This window comes from Sciurus vulgaris, assembly GCF_902686455.1.
Source record: "Sciurus vulgaris genome assembly, chromosome: 11".
Taxonomy (NCBI): domain Eukaryota; kingdom Metazoa; phylum Chordata; class Mammalia; order Rodentia; family Sciuridae; genus Sciurus; species Sciurus vulgaris.
In genome coordinates, this window is record NC_136472.1 from 86,901,946 (window position 1) to 86,918,206 (window position 16,261).

At 35.1% G+C, this 16,261-nt stretch overlaps 1 protein-coding gene across 2 annotated transcripts in view; it reads left to right on the forward strand.

Annotated features, from left to right (window-relative positions):
* Window positions 1–675: 675 nt before the first annotated feature.
* NAALAD2 (N-acetylated alpha-linked acidic dipeptidase 2) overlaps window positions 676–16,261 on the forward strand; it is a gene marked incomplete at its 3' end in the record, with an annotated part of 43,614 nt that continues 28,028 nt past the window's right edge. For both annotated transcript variants that reach the window (XR_013757935.1, XM_079105572.1), the window contains exons 1-5: window positions 676–923; window positions 1,778–1,889; window positions 6,808–6,994; window positions 8,716–8,817; window positions 9,861–9,986. Coding sequence is in view for 1 of the 2 variants with exons in the window: in XM_079105572.1 (XP_078961698.1) it covers window positions 842–923; window positions 1,778–1,889; window positions 6,808–6,994; window positions 8,716–8,817; window positions 9,861–9,986 (609 nt within the window). The remainder of the gene's footprint in view (window positions 924–1,777; window positions 1,890–6,807; window positions 6,995–8,715; window positions 8,818–9,860; window positions 9,987–16,261) is intronic.

Sequence of the window (16,261 nt, forward strand, 5' to 3'; positions counted from 1 at the left end):
ACAATTTTCCTTTGTGGAGAGATGGATGGATGCAGTAGTTCTGTTTGCAAACCTTCTAAACACCTTTAAAGAAAATGTAAATACTTGGAAGGATGAGGTCTGGGCAATGACATTTGTTCAAAACCCATTGTCAGTAACAATGCTGAATGAATGGTTAATTATATTAATTTGAATCTATAACATTCCAGCGAGGACTGTGAAAACCTCAGGTGGAGAGGAATTACCCGAATTTGGAGACTTTGTGTGTGGGGGGCGGGGGTGCGGGAGTGGGGGGTAAAAGAACATGATTCCATTTGTGGTGTTAATGTATGACTGAGATATTAGTGAGTGGAGCAGTCAGGACCTGAACTATTCCCAAGTCTGACAAATTGGAAATTGGGTAAGAGAATCTGGAACCGGAGGAATGAAAAATAACACTCAAATGCATTTTGCCGCCAAGATTCGGTAATTCTTGGGATGGGATTGGCAAAGAGGCGGCAGTGTTATAGGAGGCGGGAACATTTCCAGCAGCTCAGGCAGCCCACTTTGGCAGGTCTGTGCAGGGTCCTCAGAATGGAAGTTGCAGGCCAACAGGAAGAGCGCCTCCTCCCTCTGCAGGGCTTCCTCTCTCCGCTCCAGGGTTCCTGGCGCTCCTGGGGGCCAGGAAGAGCTGGGCACTTGCTCCATTTCCTTAATCTCTGGACCCACAAGGAGGATTGAGGCGCCTTTGGGAAGGTCGCAGGCCGTCAGCAAGGTGAAAGCTGCCTAGGCGGTCACCGCCTTCAGGGCGCGCGAGCTCTCTGCTCTTCTGCAGCCTGGATCCTGGCGAGGGCAGCTGCGCCCAGATCCCACAGCAGAAGCCATGGCGAAGTCCAGGGGCCGTCTGTACCTTTGGATCTGTTTGATTGCAGTGCTGGCATCTTTTCTGGCGGGCTTTATGGTGGGTAAGTGTACAAATCATTCTCTCGGACTGCCTCTCTGCGGAGGTAAAGGGAGAAAGCCTGAAGCTGGAGCGACTGGGCTGTGCCCTAGGCTTCCCAGGCGGTGGCTAGTTAGGCTCCCGACATGGCGAATTCCACGAACTGCATCAAAACTAGAAGCCAAACAGAATGTATTTGTGACCGAAATGAAAAAATAAATAAATAAACTCACTGAGTTCAGGTTTCTTTGTGGGCATTTGAAAAAACAATTTAGGGTTTTACAGGGTTGAAAAAGTTATTTTCATGTCCAAGTAATAGTAGTAAGTCAAAATTATCAGCTAATATGGACTAAGCACTGCCAAGAACTGCTTTTTCCTTATCCTTTAAATACATAAACTTTGGAATACTTCCTGTGTGTCAAGAACTGTTACAAACTAGATCCCCAGGGGAGAATAAGAAGGGCCTTGCCTCAGTGATGCATAACATGTAAGAAAGGAAAGCACATCTCTCAAGTAAAACTTGTTTTAACCCACTCAAAATTGCATCACACATCGGAATGTAGAAGTTTTCTGCATTTTATATGAATCGTTTTTAAAAGCTTACTAGGATCTATTTGTTGGTCATCAGTTATTTTTTTTTCTTTTTGCCTTTTTGGTTTCTACTGTTTTCTTTCTTTTCCTTTATTTAATCTTTTTCAAAAATTTTCAGAATTTTGAAGGGGGTCCTGGCTAAGTTGCCCAGGCTGGCCTCACACTTGAGATCCTCCTGCCTCAGCTTCCCTAGTCTCTCAGCTTACAGCTGTGCACCATTGTGCCCCAGCAAGTTTCTACCTTTAAAAAAGTCAAAAGTAATTGTGTATATGTGTATTTTCCCCATAGGTTGGTTTATTAAGCCTCTCAAAGAAACAACCAGTGCAACACACCATCATCAAAGTATACGAGAGAAACTGTTATCAGAAATGAAAGCTGAAAACATTAAATCATTTCTTCGGTAAGTTTGTTTTGTATTTTTATCCTAAAAATAGTGTTTAAAGCATTATATAGTCAAACGTGTATTAAAACTGGTTATATTTAGTTGAACAATCTTTGTGTGAAATTATACATTACTAGTTAATTTGTGGTTATTTAAAATGTCTTTTTAAATCACTCTTGATGTGAAATCCATAAAATGTTAAGAAGTAGGTCTTTCTTTCCTAATTTCATCCTCCAGAAAAGTATCTGTTGGCTTATTGGGGCCTGTTTCAACTTCATGCAGCTCTGGGTGGCAAGTGAATGCTATTCTTTGTTCTTCACCATGGATGTAATCAGTAGCCTGGATTTAATCAGCAATTTTATTTATTTATTTTTTAAACAGCATATTCAGTTAGGATGTTGTTCACTCAGTGAATTAGTGGAAAGGAGATCAACGTTTTGGGTTCTGTCTGCCACAGGTTAAACCTTGATCCCATCTTGCTAATATAAATTTGTTGTTCAAAATTAGGGCAAGATGAAAACATAAAATGATCAGCGTCAATCTTCCATCTTCTAAGCATGAAAAAGAGTGATATTCAGGGTGATATTCAGTGATATTTGTGAACTTCTTGAAATCAAGTAGCATAACATTTATTTCCATGTTTAGGTTGTTTCAACGGAGTGCTATTTTTAAAATCAGCTGTATTGAAGAATATTTTACATCATATAAGCTATATTCCTATAAAATTTACACCTTGAGAATTGTTACAAATATATGTGATGCTCAACAAAACAACTCCTCAGTAATACAAAATATTGCTATCATACCTGCTGCAGTTTATTTTCCCTTCATCCTGGCCCTAGACAATCACTGATCAGTTTTACATCACTTTAGATTCATTTGCACATCCTTGCACATTTTTTCATCAATGTGGTGTACATAGCATGAACTGTGTTTTTTCTGGCTTCTTTCACTCAGACTAATGATTTTAAGGTTCACCCAGATTGTTGCATGTGTCAGTAGTTAATTTTTTGTATCACTGAGTAGAATTCCATTGTACAGATATACTATAATGCATACATTTGTATTGCTCTTAGTTTTTTATTATTGTAAAAGAAGCTTATACAGACATATGTCTACAAGTCTTTGTGTGATTTTTATTGTTATTTCTATTAGAATGATTGGGTTGGAGGATAAGCATATGTTTTTCTTTTCTTTTCTGTGTGTGTGTGTGTGTGTGTGTGTGTGTGTGTGTGTGTTGCTAGGGATCAAACCCAGGGCCTTGCACCTTCTAGGCAAGTGCTTTACCACTGAACTTTACATGAAGCCCTGTACAGTTTTGTAAGGAAAGGCTAAAGAGATTTCAAAAGTGGTCATAGCAGTTCATATTTCTTCCCATCAGTTTAAGTATTCTAGTTGCTCCACATCCTGGGCAATGCTTGGTATTGTCAGTTGTTTCAATTTTAACCAATCTAATTATCTAGTAGTGATATCTTATTGTGGTTTTAATTTGCATCTCCTCATGACTAGTGATATTAAACATCTTCTGATGTTCTTATTAGACATTAGTATTTCTTCTTTTATAAACTTTCCTTCCATATATATTCCCATACATATTCTGGAGTTAAGTCCTTTGTCAGACACGTGTATTACAAATATTTTCTCCTGCAGCTGGCCTTTTTGTTTTCATGGTGAAGTCTTAGAAGATCAGACATTTTTAATCTTAACAAAGTCCATTTAATTACATATTTTTGTTTCATTCTTCCTACTTTTTGTGTCTTATCTATGTTGTCCTATGAGACTATTGTCTTCATGTTTTCTTCTGGAAGTTTTATAATTTTAGTATGCACATTTAAAGTCAATGATCCACTTCAATTTAATTTTTGTGTATGGCATGATCTAAGGATTGATGATAATCTTAAATGCAAATATTCAATATTCCTGCAAAATTTCTTGAAAAATCTTTTCTTTCTTTCTTAGGAAGGTTTCGTTTATTATTTGTTAAGTCATTTTCCTCCATATTCTTCTATTCTCTTTTTCTGAGAGTCCAGTTTACTTCTAGAGATCAATATGCAGAGTGAAGTGCATACTCTATGAACTGTTTCTTCTTTGTCCATGCTGTGGTTTAATGAGATCACACAATTCCATATTAGTTCTCATGGATGAATTAGAGTTAGCTATAATGAGGAATGAAAACAGCTATACTGTTCTTAGAAAATTTAAGCCAATTTATGAATGAGGCACATCAGATATCAAGAAGCTAATTCTAAATGTTTGTTTCGACATGCTTTTTGGAGATACAAAAAAATGAGTGGGCAATGGGATGACTATCCCTTGAAGTCTACATTGCTCATTCAGTGCTATAAAATGCACAATGTCTTAGAAAATGAGACAACATGCTTATGTTTAAATTTGTAAAATTTAAAAAATCAGTTAAGATGTTAACATTGTAGATACCTGCAGCATGTCATGAAGTATCCGAAAGAAAACTTCTAGAAAATTACATGAGTTATCAGAAGTAAACCTTGGTGCTGGCACTTACCTTGAAATTTATATTATGTTATTAGTACTTTGCTTTAATCTATAAAGTTATTTAATATGGTATAGTAACATAATATGCCATATAATACTGCCCTATATTACCTTGTATATATTAATATATATATATATCTATATATATATATATATGGTGGTAAATAATGCACTAAGAGTTTTCATGATGATTAAGTATATCATTGGGATTGACTTTTCTTTCCTTTGCATATAACTAAATACAAAAATGCATACAAGAAGGGTGGCAAGAATAGGAAAAGAGAGAAATATAGTGCATTAGTAGTCCACAACTTTCTTACATTTAAAAACTTTTTTTCCACACTGGGGATGGAACCCAGGGCCTTGTGCATGCTAGCAAGCACTCCACCACTGACCTACATCCCCAACCCAGGAGCCCAAGACTTGAATGAAGGAAAAAGATTGTCCCACAGTTTTGCAAATGAGAGCACCTATTTGGTATGAGCATCAAAAGAGCTATTAGTTTGAAAGGAAGAAAAAGTCTGAGGAAGAACCAATGGAAAGTAAGAAGGGGTCCTAGCTGACCTTCTAGCTCCAAGACAGGTGCAGGCATGGAAATGAAATAGCTTGCAGGTAAGCAAAGTCTTCAGAGGATACCTGTTAAGGCCAGTAGTCATACAAACATTCCATGAAGAGGCAGAGGATATTGGGGAATTGTTGATCATAGGCTTAAGGAGTGTGTACACTCATCTAAGTGCTGCATTTTCAAAATTATTTTATTCCGTTCTGTATTTCATTTCATTGGATTCCCTATAAGATAAGAGGCAAACATTTATGGTTAATTCAACATCTTAATTTCAGAAAATACATTAATTTTTCCCTAATTGTAAGATAATATCTGTTCATTGAAGAAAATAAAATAGTAGTATATTATATAAAGTAGAAATTAAATATCCTAGACATATTTTTACCTCTATGAATTACTTCTGTCTAAACAAATTTATACTTTTTAAAACAAATATTTAAGCTATTAAGCACCTGTATCCTGCAGCTTTCATTTACTGATGTAGAGAGGATGAACTTCACAGAGAAGACAGTCATAAGGGATCCTCATGGACTATTAATAGTTTGCAGGTGGGAAAAAGTGATGGAGAGAGATTCAGCAGATTAGACAGTATTTATGTCTCACAGAAGACCTTGTGTGAAGGCAGAAGGGTATGAGGAAGAAAGCATAATCATTTCAGGGAGAAAATAGGTGTGCTCAATGACATGCATCTGAGAAGTTAATAAAGAAAGTGGGAGGAAATGCAGCTGAAAATGTAGGACAGATATAAACGGACCTCAAATGCCACATTGCAGTATGAACTTGATAACACAGAATATGAGGAGCAGTAGAAAGGTTTAAACAGTTGGGTAATAAGATCAGATGATGTATAGAGAAATATCACAATTTCTCAAGATCACACAACTATAATTTTAGCTTCTTTCCCCAGCACTTATTAGCTACGAAATTATAAACAAGCTATTCACCACTCTTTCAGTTACCCTTTTGTAAAATGGGGACAAAGGTAGAAGTCTGTGAGGTTTAAATGAGAGAACACATGTGAAAGTGCCCGTAGGGTCCTTAGCATGCAGTAAGTTTTCAATAAACATTAATTGATCTTTACTGCCATATATTTTTTGTTGTCCTCTGTTTAACTTAAAAACTAATTTATAAAACAATCTACTGTTTTTACTAACACCCGTGGGAAGTGAGAAGGTTGAGAAGATTTTAAAATACTTTTCACCTAAAAGAAAATATATCTCAGTAGGAGGTATGTTTGTGAGGTCATTTAATTGCTGTAACTCATTTGCACCCAGAACCAAGATGGCATTCCCAAACTCAGTCCAACCAGTCTTTACTTCCTTGGTAACTGGCAAGTGCTTAAGCATTGGGGAATATAAAAATCAAAATGCAGAGACCTTGACCTCAGTGAGATAAAAAAGCAACTATATACATGATAGAATCAGTACTAGATATATCTAAGTCAAGTGTCGAAATGCCTGACAGGTTCCTGGAAAACACTGAGATTTTTTTTCTTCCCACGTGTCCTCTATCTATTGAATAAGCAGCAAACAGCAAGAAGATGAACCATTAGCATAGCAGTATAACATTCTTCAGGGTGTCTTCTCATATCAGGCCCTTGCTGATTGTGTTTACTATGGAATGCATTCTTTTCTGAGGGAGAATAATATGGAAACTGCAGCTGTACATAAATAATTTAAAAATTGGCATATATAGAAATTGATATTTCTAGCTGTGTCTTGTAATATTTCTGATATATAATTGTAATGCATAAAAGATGTATAAAACATCCAGAATATTTCTTAGGCACGCAATCTGAATGTACTCTTTAACTCATACTTGTTTTTTTCTTTGTTCAATTGTTTCTTTTTCTCATTTTAGTTCTTTCACAAAACTTCCTCATCTAGCAGGAACAGAACAAAATTTACTACTTGCCAAAAAAATACAAGCCCAGTGGAAGAAATTTGGACTTGATTCAGCCAATTTGGTCCATTATGATGTTCTCCTATCTTACCCTAACGAGGCAAAGGCTAACTGCATATCGATTGTGGATGAACATGGAACTGAGGTGATAGAGAATTGTTGGTACTTTTCACATGTTATAATGCCACGCTTTTATATGGAATGGAATGTAAGGTCAAGTAAAACCAGAAATTTGTTAGTAGTGTTTAGAATTCACATTATATAGAAAAGTTAATAAACTCTAAACTATTCAGTGTCTGTTTTGTGTTAGGCATGGAGCTTGGCTAGGTCTTCAGGCTGGAATGAAGATTAGGACATGAATCCTTTGTTTAACTAAGGTGAGACAGACAATAGGATTCATGATTTCAAATCAGTATGGTAAGCGCCATGAAGGGTATGATCAGGACTGTTTATCTACACAGAAATGGGTTGTTCACACCACCTCCCACACCCACACTGGGAGTTAGAGAAGTCTTTTTGAATGAGTTGACATATAAGTCAGGTAAGAGCACAAGGAATTAACAATAAGAAGAAGCAAGGTAAGAAAGTTCTAGGTGGAAGAAAATACTGCAAAGGCTAGAAAACATACTAGCTTAGTATTATTGGTAGAATTTAAATCTTTATGTATTTCAAGACTGTGAAATACAAACTGGGCTATAGTAAGAGATAGACCAGATGATGCTCATGGAGAGGATTATATGCTATCCTAAGGAGCTAAGATTTCAACTTCAATTCATGGGACCAAAGATGAGCTCTCGGCAGCAGAAGGATGTGACCAGAAAGGCATTTTAGATAGATGGGGGAGTCTGCATATTACACCTAGGCTAGGCAAGGAGTTAGAGTTACGAGTTAAAGGTAGTCATTCAGATGAAAGATGATGAAGTCCTGAATTAGCATATTAGCAGGTGAGGAATAATGATGATCTTGAGAAACAGGAAGCGAATCAGTAGGACTTGATTAGTGTCTGGGAGGAAAGAAGTGAAGAGAGAGTTCAGGATGTTCCTAGACTGTAGGATGTGGGTGGCTAACTTGGTGAGGCCATTAATGGAGGTAGAGAATGCAGAACCAGGCGTAGGGGTGGGAGAACATAAATCCAAATTTTAACATGTTGAATTTAGACATCAAAGCTAAATGACCATTGGGCTCTAAATGTGTGAGTGTGAAAAGCTGGAAAATATAAGTACATTGACTGTTGGTAAATTTTTGATAATCTATGAAATCTCACTGGGAGAGAATATAAAATAAGACAAGTGGTGGGCTGGGGACAAAATATATGTAATATTTAGATGAAGATGAAAGAAAAGGGGACCACAATGGAAGCTGAAAGGCATAGCCAAGAAATGAAAATTGCAAGTGTTCCATCTTTGTTAGCATTTTTTTTCCATGTTTGTGATGAAACCAGCGCCTCATTCATGATAGATACCCAACCCAAGAGTGCTGCCTTCTTTTCTGTTTTTTTCTTGTTGATTTGGGGTCTTCCCATGTTGTCTAGTCTGGTCTCAAATTCTTGGACTCAAGTGGTCCTTCTGCCTCATTCTCTTGAATGCTGGAATTATAGGCACATGACACCACAACAAGGTTTGATGACATTTTACACTGTACAGTGGTTTTAATTGTCCAGGACTGTATGCACTTACAATAGTTTCTATTATTTTGAAAAAAAAAATAATAGAGCTCTTTCTCATCATCAGTAGAATTTATCTATTTAATTATGGAATCTAGTTCCAGGATGCTTAATCTTTAGTATACACTTGGAAAAAATTAATTATACATTAATAATAACCTGGAATTATTCTCCCTAACTTGACATGCTTTACTTCTTACTAGATATTCAAAACATCATACCTTGAACCACCTCCAGATGGATATGAGAACATTACAAATATTGTACCACCATATAATGCTTTCTCAGCCCAAGGCATGCCAGAGGTAAAGACAGACTTTTTTTTTTTTTTTCAGGTTTTATTTATTTTCATTATTTTTATTTTATTTTATTTTATTTTATTATTTTGGGGTACTGGGGATTGAACTCAGGGGCACTCAACTATTGAGCCACACTTCCAGCCCTATTATGTATTTTTCTTTAGTGACAGGGTCTCACTGAGTTGCTTAGCACCTTGCTTGCTGAGGCTGGCTTTGAACTCTCCTTCCTCCTGCTTCAGCCTTCTGAGGCCCTGGGATTACAGGTGTGTGCCACCACACCTGACTATTTTTATTATTTTTAATTCAAGTTATTAAGACTTTCCTTATTGTATAAAAACTGTAAAGAGAACAAAATCAAGGGATTTACATGGAGATTAGGCGTAGTTGTCCATTGTTTTATGTTCAGTACTATGCATGCCCCTCAAAATAAAAATAATTAAAAAAAGGACTACCAGAAACAAAAAAGAAAATACATACAATAAAAACAGGCCCAAATGAGGCAGAGGCCACTCTGAAATAAGAAACTTCTAAAGATGATTTTAATTCAGCAAGGCTAATAAATGTTTTTATAAATTGCTTTCTGTTGTTTTAAATCTGAATTTATATACTAAAGAAGCACTTAAAAATGTTGTGGTTGGAAATTAAGTGTAGTTGGGATTTTTTAAATGACATTTACTGTAGTTCTTATGACTCTGTACACACTGATAATTTCTTCAAAACAAACCACACTACTTAAAATATGTCTTATGAATCGCAACTATTCTCTAATCTTTTCAGTATTTTGACAGGTTTTCTAAAGACTTCTATGGAATATCATGGGTCTCCTTATTAATCCCAAATAAGGAAAGAAAAGAACTGGGGATGTACCTCAGTGGTAGAGTGCTCGCTTTGCATGTGCTGCAGGGCTGCCCTGGGTTCAATTCCCAGAGGGGAAAAAAATCATAAAAAGGAAAGAAAACTTCTGTTAATGCAGTTTTGTGAAAACCTCTTATTTTTAAATTTTCTTTTTAATTTTAGCAGTATTATGTATGTTTTTCTTTTCCCTGTAGGGAGATCTCATATATGTGAACTATGCTCGTACTGAAGACTTTTTCAAATTAGAAAGAGAGATGAACATAAACTGCACTGGAAAAATTGTTATTGCAAGATATGGGAAGATCTTCAGAGGAAATAAAGTATGGTGTACCTTTTCTAGAGGGAGGGAGCAGGGACAGATACTGTCAATATAAATGATCAACTTGCTTTATGGTTTCCAAAATTGCTTAAAAATTTTTTCTACTTGCCAAGAGTGCACAAAAAATTTTATTTTTTATTCATCTCATATGTCCAGAAAGGAAAATATTTTTATTACAAGAATATTTTTAAAAAATTTAATTGAAGAAATGTATAAACTAAAAATCTCCCCTGCATTATTCAACTGCATTGGTTAGATAGAATCAATCTTAATAGTTTTTTACAAATCTAATTCTGTGAAATATAAACATAGATCTATATATTTACTATACACACATATATATGTAATTATTATTCATTAAACAAAAGTACACTGTTTATTGTATAACTGTATAATTTATAATTTAAAATTTCTCTCAGCCATGACTTGGTATTCTTCCATGCCACCACACTGAAAGTTGTTTAACATGGTCGTTAATAGTATCCCGGAACCATACCACCTGGTATGCTGTGGTCTGGGTCCCTGTTTTTTTACTGTGAGCAAGTTCCTTAACCTCTCTGTGCCAAAATTTCCTCATATATAAAATGGGAATGCTAATAATTGCAACAGTCTCAGAGTCCTTACTAGGACTAACCAATTTTATGTTTTTGAGCACTTAGGGTAGCAACTGATTTTAGTAATTTCTATATCCCACTTAATAACTATCTTACTAATTTATGTGGTAACAATATTTTATAGAATTGAAAAGCAATTTATTTAACCATTTTCCTATTGCTGGGTGCTTATCTTGTCTTGAATTGGTTACCACTACAAAAAGTCCATTGTGAACATTCTTGTCCATATATGCTTAAAATATCTGTGTGAAGATTTTTATAGTTTTGATTCTTGGGAATGGAACGCCTAAATCATAGTGTCGCTTCTTACAGCATTTTGACAGGCATAATGATAACTGCCCTTCCCAAAAGTTGGGGCAGATTATATTTCCATTGATATAACAAAGTTTTCTGAATATTGGGATATCTTTTAGTAAATCAAGACTGATGATTGCATCTTTTGCTATAATACTTTTGATAATGAAAGATTTAGTACCTCACAGGGTAGAGTTTCATATTGTTGGCCAGTTTAGATTGTTAGAAATATTTTTGCAAAAACAGGCTGGGAAGTTTTTCACACACTATGACTGTTTCACATAAAATTTTACCTTAGTTTAATTAAACAAATATTGTTATTACTTATGATGTGTGAGATTTTGGAGGTGGCTATTTAAAAGTAAGGCTTGATATTTGTTCTCAACAATATTCTCAGTCCAGTAGGGAAGACAGATACTTGAAAGATATTTTAATATACTATGATATGTCCCACAATGAAAATGTATACAAATAATAAATCCAAAGAAGAAAGGAAACATTAATTTTTCAGGTTTGGAAACAATACGAATATTTCACATTTGTTAGGCCTACAAAGAGGGGAACTATTTTTAAAGCAAAGAACTGAATAGGTAATGGAGTAATCAAAAGAAGTATCTAAATTTCCTTACATTATTATTTTTTTATTTTTACAGATTGCATTTTGATTCATTATACACAAATGGGGTACAACTTTTCATTTCAGTGGTTTTACACAATGTAGATTCACACCATTCATGTAATCATACATATACATAGAGCAATACTGTCTGTTTCACTCTACTATCTTTCCTTTCCCCACCCTCTTTCACCCCATTTTCCTCTACACCATCCAAAGTTCCTTCATTCTTCTCTTCCTGACTGACACTGGCCTCATTTTGTATCATTATCCACTTATCAGAGAAAAAATTTGGCCTTTGGTTTTTGGGTTTGGCCTATTTCAGTTAGCATGATATTTTCCAACTTCATCCATTTACCAGCAAATGCCATAATTTTATTCTTCTTTATGGCTGAATAATATTCCATTCTGTATATATACCACAGTTTCTTTATCCATTGATTAACTGAAGGGCATCTTGGTTGGTTCCACAATCTAGCTATTGTGAATTGAACATTGATGTGGCTGCATCACTGTAGTATGCTGATTTTAAGTCCTTTGGGTATAAACCAAGGAGTGGGATAGCTGGGTCAAATGGTGGGTCCACTCCAAGTTTTCTGAGGAATCTCATATTGCTTTCCAGAGTGGCTGCACCAATTTGCAACTCCATCAGCAATGTGAGTGTGCCTTTTTCCCCACATCTAGGCCAACACTTACTGCTTGTGTTCTTGATAATAGCCATTCTAATTGGAGTTAGATAAAATCTTGGGGTGGTTTTGATTTGCATTTCTCTAATTACAGGAGATGATAAGCATTTTTTCATATATTTGTTGATCGCCTTTATGTCTTCTTTTGTGGAGTGTCTGCCCAGTTACTCAGTCCATTTATTGATTGGGTTCTTTGTATTTTTGGTGTAAATTTTTTTAAGTTCTTTATAAACTTTGGGAGATTAGTGCTGTGTCTGAAGTGTGTGTGCAAAAGATTTTCTCCCACTCTGTAGGTTCTCTTTTGACATTATTCATTGTTTCCTTTGCTGAGAGAAAACCTTTTTAGTTTGAATTCATCCCATTTGTTGATTCATTATTTTATTGTTTGTACTATGGGGATCTTGTTAAGGAAGTCTGGTCCTAAGCCAATGTGATGGAGATTTAGGCCTACTTTTTCTCCTATTTGGTGAAGGGACTCACATCTGATTTTTAGATCCTTGATCCATTTTGAGTTGAGTTTCGTGCACGGTGAGAGATAGGGGTTTAGTTTCATTTTACTACATATGGATTTCCAGTTTTGCCAGCACCATTTGTTGAAGAGGATGTCTTTTCTCCATTGTAAGTTTTTGGCACCTTTGTCTAGTATGAAATCATTGTTCTTATGTGGGTATGTCTCTGTGTCTTCTATCCTGTACCATTGGTCTGCCTGTCTATTTTGGTGCCTATACTATGCTGTTTTTGTTACTTTTACTCTATAGTAGAGTTTAAGGTCTGTATTGTGATACCTCCTGCATCACTCTTCCTGCCCCATGATTGCTTTGGCTATTCTGGGTCTTTTGTTCTTCCAGATAAATTTCATGATTGCTCTCTCTATTTCTATGAGAAATGTCATTGGAATTTTAATTGGAATTACATTAAATCTGTATAGCACCTTTGGAAGTATGGCCATTTTGTTAATATTAATTCTGCTTCTCCAAGAACATGGGAGATCTTTCCATTTTCTAAGGTCTTCTTCAATTTCTTTCTTTAAAGTTCTCTGATTTTCATTGGAGACATCTTCCACCTCTTTAGTTAGATTTATTCCCAAGTATTTTATTTTCTTTGAGGCTATTGTGAACAGAGTTGTTTTCCTCATTTCCACTTCAGATGTGTCATTACTTATGAATAAAAATATTTAAGGTTTATGCATGTTGATTTTATATCCTACTATATTGCTAAATTCATTTATTAGGTCTAGAAGTTTTCTGGTGGAGTTTTTTGAATTCTCTAAATACAGAGTCATGTCATTGGCAAGTAGTGACACCTTGAGTTCTTCTTTTCCTATTCATATCCCTTTACTTTCTTTGGTCTGTCTTATTGCTCTGGACAGTATCAAGGACTATGTTGAATAGAAGTGTTGAAAGAGGATATCCCTGTCTTGTTCCAGTTTTTAAAGGGTATGCTTTCAGTTTTTCTCCATTAAGAATGATGTTGGCTGTGAGCTTAGCATAAGTAGCCTTTACACTGTTGAAGTATGTTCCTACTGTTCCTATTTTTTCTAGTGCTTTGAGCATGAAGGGTGTTGTATTTTGTCAAATGCTTTCTCTGCATCTATGGAAATACTTATATGGTTCTTAACCTTAAATCTATTGATGTGACGAATTACATTTTTTGATTTCCGAATATTGAACCAACCTTGCATCACTGGGATGAAACCCACTTGATTGTGGTGCACTATCTTCTTAATATGTTTTGTGTGTGATTTGCCAGAATTTTGCCAAAGATTTTTGCATCTATATTCATCAGAGATATTGGTCTAAAATTTTCTTTACTTGATATGTCTGTCTGGTTTTGGTATCAGAGTGATGCTAACTTCATAGAATGAGTTTGGAAGGGTTCCCTCCTTTTCTATTTCATGGAATACTTTGAGGAGTATTGGTATAATTCTTCCTTGAAGGTCTGTGGAACTCGACTGAGAATCCACCTGGTTCTGAACTTTTCTTGGTTCGTAGACTTTTGATGGCTTCTTGTATTTTGCTTGAAATTGTTCTGTTTAAATTGTGTATGTCCTCCTGTTTGAGTTTGGGAGGATTATATGTCTCTAGAAATTTGTCGATGTCTTTGATATTTTCTATTTTTTCGGAGTATAGATTTTCATAGTAGCTTCTCATGTTACGTATTTCAATGGTATCTGTTGTGATATTTCCTTTTTCATCACAAATTTTAGTAATTTGTGTTTTCTCTCTCCTCTTTGTTAGTGTGACTAAGGGTTTGTCTATTTTGTTTACTTTTTCAAAGAACCAACTCTTTGTTTTGTCAATTATTTGAATTGTTTCTTTGTGTCAGTTTCAATGATTTCAGCTCTAATTCTAATTATTTCCTGTCATCTACTACTTTTGGTGTTGTTCTGTTTTCCTTTTCCTAGGACTTTGAGATGTAATGTTAGGTCATTTAATTGTTGACTTTTTCTTCTTTTCTTGAATGTGCTCCATATAGTAAATTTTCTTCTTAGTATTGCTTTCATAGTGTCCCTGAGATTTTGATATGTTATATTGTCAATCTCATTTCCTCTAAGAATTTTTTTTTATCTCCTCCCTGATGTTTTCTGTTATCCATGCTTCATTCAATAGCATAGTATTTAATTTCCAGGTGTTGGAGTAATTTGTTTTTTATTTTCTCATTGATTTCTAATTTTATTCTATTCTGATCTGATCTATTTTTTTGCATTTACTAAGGGCTGCTTTGTGGCATAACATATGGTCTAGTTTAGTGAAAATTTATGTGCTGCTGAGAAGAAAGATTGTTCGCTCATTGATGAATGAAATATTCTATATATGTCTATTAAGTCTAAGTTATTGATTGTGTTATTGACTTCTATGAGGTTTCTTTGTTTAGTTTTTGTTTGGAAGATCTATTCAGAGGTGACAGCAGTGTGCTAAACTCACCCAGAATTATTGTGTTGTGGTCTATTCCATTCCTGGATTTGAGAAGGATTTGTTTGATGTACATGCATGCACTGTTGTTTGGGGTATAAATATTTACAATTGTTATGTCTTTTTTATTGAGTCCATGTGCGTGGTAGATTTTTTTCCCATCCTTTCACCTTTAGTCTGTGGATGTATTTTTCTATGAGATGAGTCTCTTGAAGGCAGCATACTGTTGGGTCTTTCTTTTTACTCCAATCTGCCACTATGTCTTTTGATTGATGAGTTTAGGCCATTAACATTCAGGGTTATTATTGAGGTATGATTTGTATTCCCAGTCATTTGGGCTTATTTTTGGGTTTTCGATGTGGCTTGGTTTCTCCTTTGAATGGATTTTCCTTTAAGGTAGTTCCTCCCTTTGCTGATCTACATTGTTATTTTGCATTTCCTTTTCATGGAATATTTTGCTGAAAATGTTCTGTAGCACAGTCTTTCTTTTTGTAAATTCTTTTAACTTTTGTTTATCATGGATTTTATTTTGGCTTCAAATCTGAAGGCTAACTTTTCTGGTATTGGATTCTTGGTTGGCAACCATGTTTTTCAGAAATTGAAATATGTTGTTCCAGGCCCTTCTTTTATTTTAGAGTCTGGTCTGAGACATCTGTTGATATCCTTATTGGTTTTCCCCTGTATGTAATCTGATGCTTTTCTCTCTCAGTCTTCAAAATCCTATCTTTATTTTGTATGTTAGGCATTTTTATTGTAATGTGCCTTGGTGTGGATATGTTGTGATTTTGTATATTTGGTGTTCTGTAAGCCTCTTGTATTTGATTTTCCATTTCATTCTTCAGGTTTGGGAAATTTTCTGATATTATTTCATTGAATAAGTTATTCATTCCTTTGGTTTGTATCTCTGTGCCTTCCTCAACCCTGATAATTCTTAAATTTGCTCTTTTCATGATGTCCCATAGTTCTTGGAGGTTTCATTCATAATTTCTTACCATCTTCTCTGTTTGGGCAACTTTATTTTCAAGATTAAATATTTTGTCTTCATTGTCTGAGGTTCTGTCTTCCATGTGATCTAGTATATTGGTGATGCTTTCCACCGAGTTTTTTAATTGGTTTATTGTTTCCTTCATTTCAAGGATTTCCATTTGGTTTTT